This window comes from Danio rerio, chromosome 8, assembly GCF_052040795.2.
Source record: "Danio rerio strain M-AB ecotype USA chromosome 8, GRCz13ab, whole genome shotgun sequence".
Lineage (NCBI taxonomy): Eukaryota > Metazoa > Chordata > Actinopteri > Cypriniformes > Danionidae > Danio > Danio rerio.
Genome location: NC_141028.1, coordinates 59,485,440 through 59,492,500, shown reverse-complemented (window position 1 = coordinate 59,492,500; position 7,061 = coordinate 59,485,440). Strand labels below are relative to the sequence as shown.

Genomic DNA, 7,061 nt, shown 5'->3' with positions numbered 1-7,061 from the left:
TTTCAGGTGCTGCACATCTTGTATCTTCACACCATAGACAACAAAGATAGTGGGGCCATTCTTCATCAATAGAAACCTCAAGGCCACTGGATATTTGAGATTGCTCCATGATGATGTGTTTCCAGTTTCTCCAGCAAGCTGGTGCACCACCACAGTATGTGTGTCAGGTCCGAGCATTCCTAGATGAACAGTTTCCTGAAAAGTGGATTGGTCGTCGTGGGCCAGTTGAATGCCCCCCAAGGTCTCCCGATCTGACCCCCTTAGACTTTTATCTTTGGGGTCATCTGAAGGCAATTGTCTATGGTGTGAAGATACAAGATGTGCAGCACCTGAATCTACGAATACTGGAAGCCTGTGCTGGCGTTTCTCCTGCAGTGTTACTATCAGTGTGTGAAGAGTGGGAGAAGAGGGTTGCATTGACAATCCAACACAATGGGCAGCACATTGAACACATTTTATAAGTGGTCAGAAACTTGTAAATAACCCATGAAAGAATAAAGATACGTAAAAAGCAAGCACACCGTTGCTTTTCTTTTAAAATTCCCAATTTGTTTGACGTGTCACATGACCCTCTTTCTAATGAAAAAAAAAAAAGTTGGATCCAAGATGGCCGACTTCAAAATGGCCACCATGGTCACCACCCATCTTGAAAAGTTTGCCTCCTCACGTATATGTGCCACAAACAGGACGTTAACATCACCAACCATTGCCATTTTATTAAGGTGTATCCATATAAATGGCCCACCCTGTGTACAGTTTCACTGATGTATACAGTTTCTACAAAGATAAAAGAAATCAGTTATTAGAAATAAGTTATTAAAACTATTTTGTTTAGAAATGTGTACTTTCCGTTAAACAGAAAAATATAGAGGGGGGGCTTATAATTCTGACCTCAACTGTATATTGCGTTATTGAATGTTAACATCGGTCTATTTGTTAATGAACTGTGCACTTGTGGATTTAGAATGAATCCAGTCGTAAGTGTTCAGATGATGGTTGATAAAAAGATGTGGTGTGATCAGGTGGTCTGGCCGGAGCGGCGTCTCGCATCACTGGAGCGATGGCTAAAGGTGTGGCGGCGATGACGATGGATGAAGAGTACCAGCAGAAGAGACGAGAGGCCATGAACAAACAGCCCAGCGGACTGAGAGAAGGACTGACACGAGGAGGAAAAGGACTGGTGTCTGTGAGTCAGCTCAGTAGGGGTAAAGTACATCCAGGAGGTTGTTATCGTAGAATAAAGCCCGACAGGATTATTGGTAGCTCGCTGCAAAGCGAAACACTTTAGTATGAGACTGAAGGGTTTATTCTCTGATAACAAACATCCTAGATGTACTTTATTCTTCTTATTACATGGCTACATGCCACAAAACATGAAAAATTAGACACAAAACATTGTTCTGAGCTGTGATAGTTTATTAAAGCTGACAGAAATGAAAACAGCTGATGGAGTATACACTAACCTGCGCATTATTCAGACACAAGATGGCGCCAAACAGTCAAAAACACAAAGCTGATAGTAATGAAAACAGCTGATGGAGTATACACTAACCTGCGCATTATTCAGACACAAGATGGCGCCAAACAGTCAAAAACACAAAGCTGACAGAAATGAAAACAGCTGATGGAGTATACACTAACCTGCACATTATTCAGACACAAGATGGCGCCAAACAGTCAAAAACGCAAAGCTGATAGTAATGAAAACAGATGATGGAGTATACACTAACCTGCGCATTATTCAGACACAAGATGACGCCAAACAGTCAAAATCCATGACGTTATAGACAAGCAGATACACATGAATGCAGGAGTTTATGGATGTAAACATGTACACTGGTGGTTGAAGTTCCTAGATGAGTTGATGTTATTTAGCAGATAGCAGTTATCTAGAAATAAATTACCTTGGAATGTATGTCACAACTGACCAATGAATATTATTTTATATATAATTTTTTTTGGGGGGGGGGGGTTTCACCTGTAATGGAAAAGACAGCAGTGGAGATTTACAGACAGGAAAGTGAGTGGAAGGATCGGTTAAGGACCTTGAGCCGGGAATCAAACTCGAGTCGCTGTGAACACCCCAGTGTTATGTGTCGACGCTCTTAACTACTAGAGTTTTTCACTTGATTATTTGTTTCTTTTGGGTTGTGTGTGTAATTATGATCTCTCCTCATCACACAGGGCTTCGTGAGTGGCATCACGGGCATTGTGACCAAACCCATTAAAGGTAAATTTGCTGACCCGCTGTTGCTTATGTTTATACATTTAGCAAACGCTTTTATCCAGAGCGACACACAACTTAGGAACAAAGTGATTCTCTTTAGGTTTAGCAGTCTCGCCGTGAGTGTGTGTTTGCATGTTTGTGTGCATGTGTTTGTGTGTGCATTTGTGTGTTTGTGTGCATTTGTGTGTGTGAATGTTTGTGCATGAGATTGTGTGTACATTTGTGTGTATGTGTGTGCACGCGCGGATGTTTGAATGTGCATTTGTGTGTGTGGGTGTTTGTGCATGCATGTCTTTGAGTGTGCATTTGTGGGTTTGTGTGTGTGTGTGTGTGTGTGTGTGTGTTTTTGTGTGTGTTTTTGTGTGCATTTGTGTGGGTGTTTATGCATGCATATTTGTTCTTGCATGTGTTTGTGTGTGTGTTTGAGTCTTTTCCAGAAAATAAAACTCAACTGTTTCCTGTGTGGGTTGGGTTTAGTTGTAGGGTTTAGGTGTCGGTTGGGGTAAAGTGATTAGAAAATACAGTTTGTACTGTTTAAAAACAATGGAAAGCTTTGAAATGTTCTCACAATGCACAAACGCGTCTGTGTGTGTGTAGGAGCTCAGAAGGAAGGAGCGGCAGGTTTCTTCAAGGGTATGGGTAAGGGTTTAGTTGGAGCTCTGACCAGACCAACAGGGGGCATCATTGACATGGCCAGCAGCACCTTCCAGGGCATCAAGAGGTCAGTGAATGTGGGTCTATCAATGTGTGTGTGTGTGTGTGTGTGTGTGTGTGTGTGTGTGTGTGTGTGTGTGTGTGTGTGTGTGTGTGTGTGTGTGTGTGTGTGTGTGTGTGTGTGTGACCTCCTCCATGACTGTGCTGTGTCCTCAGAGCTGCAGAGCTGTCTCAGGATGTGGAGAGTCTGCGCCCTCCACGCTTCATCCACGAGGACGGAGTGATCCGGCCGTACAGAGAGAGAGAAGGCCTCGGCAGTCAGATGCTGCAGGTCAGACTTCACTGCACTACACTACTCGCACAACAACACAACACTACACTGCATAAAAATAAAATATGACAAATGTGACCCTTAAACACACACCCAGTTTTAATGGAGATCTATTACGCCACTTTTTATAAGGTGTCTCTTAAGATAAGTCTCTGATCACCCTAGAGTGTGTGTGTGTGTGTGCAGTTTAGCTCAAAATACCACAGAAATGATGCTTTCTAACTCTCTGAAACTGACCCTTTTAGGCTTTGATCCTAATTGTGCTGTATTGGCGACTGTCACTTTAAATTCAAATGAGATTGTGCTCTTTTCAAAAGAGGGCGGAGCTACAAATGCCTGTGTGTCAGCATAGTGGCAGATTCAGAAACAAGAATAATGTCCTATGCTAATTAGATAGAGATGGACACTATTGGGCGGGGCTTTCCTTTCTTTAATGACACGTACAAAGGGAGAATGCCAATCAAAGCGTTTCTGCAGACTTTTTCTATCAAGTCGGGTTATAAAAAACAAAATTAATAATTTTTTTACTATTAGAAGCTGGTTATATTCACACACTGTTGCCATACAATTGTTTAAACCCTTTGTAAAATATGGAGCCGGATTAGTCTCAAAAGTAATACGTTTACAATTCACATTTACAAAATTTAATTTGTCAATTCAAAACTCGTAAAGGCTTACATCCATTTTGTAAATTCAAAACACAATTCACCTTCATCTTTCAATTCATCTTTCGTACATTTAAAACACAATTCACCTTCATCTTTCAATTCATCTTTCGTACATTTAAAACACAATTCGTAAATGTGCAAATCTTTCATAAATTTAGAACAAACACAATTCGTAAATTCAAAACGCAGTTCATAAATTTGCAAATCCAATGCGTAAATTTAAAACTCAATTCATAAATGTGCAAATCTTTCGTAAATTTAAAACACAATTTGTAAATGTGTAAATCTTTTATAAATTTAGAACAATTCGTAAATGTGCAAATCCAATTCGTAAATTCAAAACACAATTTGTAAATGTGCAAATCTTTCGTAAATTTAAAACAATTCGTAAATGTGCAATTTCAATTCGTAAATTTAAAACACAATTTGTAAATGTGCAAATCCTATTCGTTAGTTCAAAATACAATTCTATTTCATGAATATAATTATAATTTCTTTAATAGAAATATATTTATAATTTTTACTTGTGAATTCACAAATTGTTTTGAATTTACGAACTGCATTTCTGTAATTTTTAATCGTGTTTTCAATTAACGAATTGGATTTTGTAAATGTGAATTGTGCGGTGCATGTATGATTTTTAATTTTGCTAATGTATTATTTTTGAGACTGATCTGGCTCCATTTAAAATGGAATTTCATAATATATATAATATTAATTCAATTTTTAAAATTATTTAATTAAATTATTAATTAAAAATTTGGAATGGTAGTGTATACATATAGAACACTTTATTTATTTATCTATTTATTTAAAGCTTTGCTAATAAATCCCCACATTGTTTGATGTGTTGTGTAGCTATAGTGATTTAGTGTTGTGTTGGCTGCTCAGTGACTATACCAGTAGTGTTAGTAGTCAGTAATAGTGTAGTATTATGTCTTGTTTCCACTGAGTGGTATGGTACGGTTTGGTACAGGTCACCTTTATCAGGCTTGTGTCTCCACTGCCAAAAGGTACCCTTTTGGTAGGCGTGCTGTACGACAGAAAGTTCGACATCATTCTGCTTGAAGTTCACATATAATACAAGAAGCACTCTTTACAAAACAAAAGCTTTATATACATAAATAAATGCCGCTTGCTTTGTTTTCATTCTCCTGGGTTGTTGCACGAGCGAGTGATGTATCTCTGTAAACCAATAGCATTTAGCTGTGCGTCTGGCTCCACCTTTTGGTACCCTTTTATTGTGCTAGGTACCCTTTGGAAAGGGTACTCAAAAAGGGTACGGTTTGCTTTTTGGTACATTTTGACAGTGGAAATGGGCATAAAAGCATACCGACTCATGAAGTAGCACTCAGTGGAAACGGGCAATTAGTGTACTAATAGTGTAGTGTAAAGCGTCCTCTGACCACAGCTCCTCTTGTGCTGTTTCACAGAGCAGAACTATCGTCTCTCAGTGGAAAACTACTGATGAGGACTCTGATGAGGACCAGGAAAATCAGCTTAATGACTTCTATTTTCAATAATAACACCTCTGTTTGCATTTATGATTCATTCAATCTAATAAGTAGTTAGTGTACAGTAGATAGAGTAGTATGAAAAATATCATTAATAATGTGAATTTTGCTGTTTTTGTGTTGTCTCTTTCCGTCATCTGTCATTTGTCCTCAATAAACGTCTGTTTCTGAGTGCCTTTGTCATTATTAACCCATTCCACGCTCATCAATCCCACAATGCATTACATTTCTGGCAGGATTTCACACAATCACGAGTTCCACACAGTTGATTCGTGTTAGGGCAACATGAAGGAATTAAGTTCACTTATTAGTTTTTACTAATTTAAGTAGATTGAACGTATTAAGTTGAAAAACTCAAGAATTGTGTCATTTCAGCTTATTTTACACAAGTAGTTTGAACAATCAGCAAACGTCATGCTTTTGAGTGTGTGTGTGAGACTTTAGTCTTCTAGAAAACACTGAGAACAAACCTTTGCTTATGTTTTGCATTGATTTAGACTCTTTTTACAAGGGAAATTCTAGAAATTTGCATTCGTGCATGCAGAACATGTTCAAGTCGAAAATGTGAGTGACTCTCTAAAGCAAAATAATGTCAAATATTGGTCAAGTTTGACTTAAAAAAACTGCTGTAATGAATAAGAAGATGAGCTTATTTTAGGTTTTGTTGTCTGAAAATCAGTTGTGTCGTCATATTCACTTCATCACCATATTTCAGGTCATTCATTATCAGATCACGATGTGGACAGAAATGGTTTGACTGCAGAAATTCACAGGATTGTGTTTTTATGTACACTGTTTATTTATTTGCTTTTCTATTTTGTTTGTAGAGTATTGAAAACGGACGGTTTGCCAAGTACAGGTACTTTGCTCACGCTAAAGTCAACGAGTCTGATTTCCTGATGATCACTAAAAGGTAGGAGCATCTTTACAAACACCTCATTTTGCATGAGCACATTTAGATGGAGAGGTGTTTCTGTTTCAACACTAGAGCTACCACACTTACCGCTGTTTTTTAAAGTACGTTCAGGAGGTTGTTATCACAGAATAAAGTCTGACAGGATTATCAGCAGCCCTACATGAAGTGGAGCACTGTTATATAAGACTGAAGGGTTTATTCTGTGAAAACAACCAACCTGGATGTACCTTATCGTCTTTATTACACAGCTACCTGCCACTAAACATAGAAATTAGACACATTACATTGTTCTGAGACGTAATAGTTTATTAATTCGTTAATTAAACACAAAGCTGACAGTAATGAAAACAGCTGATGGAGTATACACTAACCTGCGCATTATTCTGACACATGATGGCGCCAAACAGTCAAAAACACAAAGCTGATAGTAATGAAAACAGCTGATGGAGTATACACTAACCTGCGCATTATTCTGACACATGATGGTGCCAAACAGTCAAAAACACAAAGCTGATAGTAATGAAAACAGCTGATGGAGTATACACTAACCTGCCCATTATTCAGACACAAGATGGCGCCAAACAGTCAAAAACACAAAGCTAATAGTAATGAAAACAGCTGATGGAGTATACACTAACCTGCACATTATTCAGACACAAGATGGCGCCAAACAGACGGAAGCAAGCTAGCGTTTTTCCGCAGCGGTGTCTTTTTAAAATGGGAACTCCTGTTCTGATTGGGCAGTTGAAAT

General features: G+C 38.4%; 1 protein-coding gene across 5 annotated transcripts in view; it reads left to right on the top strand.

Annotated features, from left to right (window-relative positions):
• Positions 1–7,061, top strand: part of vps13a (vacuolar protein sorting 13 homolog A) — a 99,911-nt gene that overhangs the window by 88,267 nt on the left and 4,583 nt on the right. For 3 of the 5 annotated variants that reach the window (NM_001118893.3, NM_001442346.1, NM_001442347.1), the window contains 5 exons: positions 1,023–1,186; positions 2,185–2,230; positions 2,825–2,948; positions 3,098–3,212; positions 6,222–6,307. In NM_001118893.3, coding sequence (NP_001112365.2) covers positions 1,023–1,186; positions 2,185–2,230; positions 2,825–2,948; positions 3,098–3,212; positions 6,222–6,307 — 535 coding nt within the window. Of the gene's footprint in view, positions 1–1,022; positions 1,187–2,184; positions 2,231–2,824; positions 2,949–3,097; positions 3,213–5,313; positions 6,308–7,061 lie in introns of all 5 variants that reach the window. The other 2 variants (XR_015496903.1, XR_015496902.1) reach the window with 1 other exon arrangement.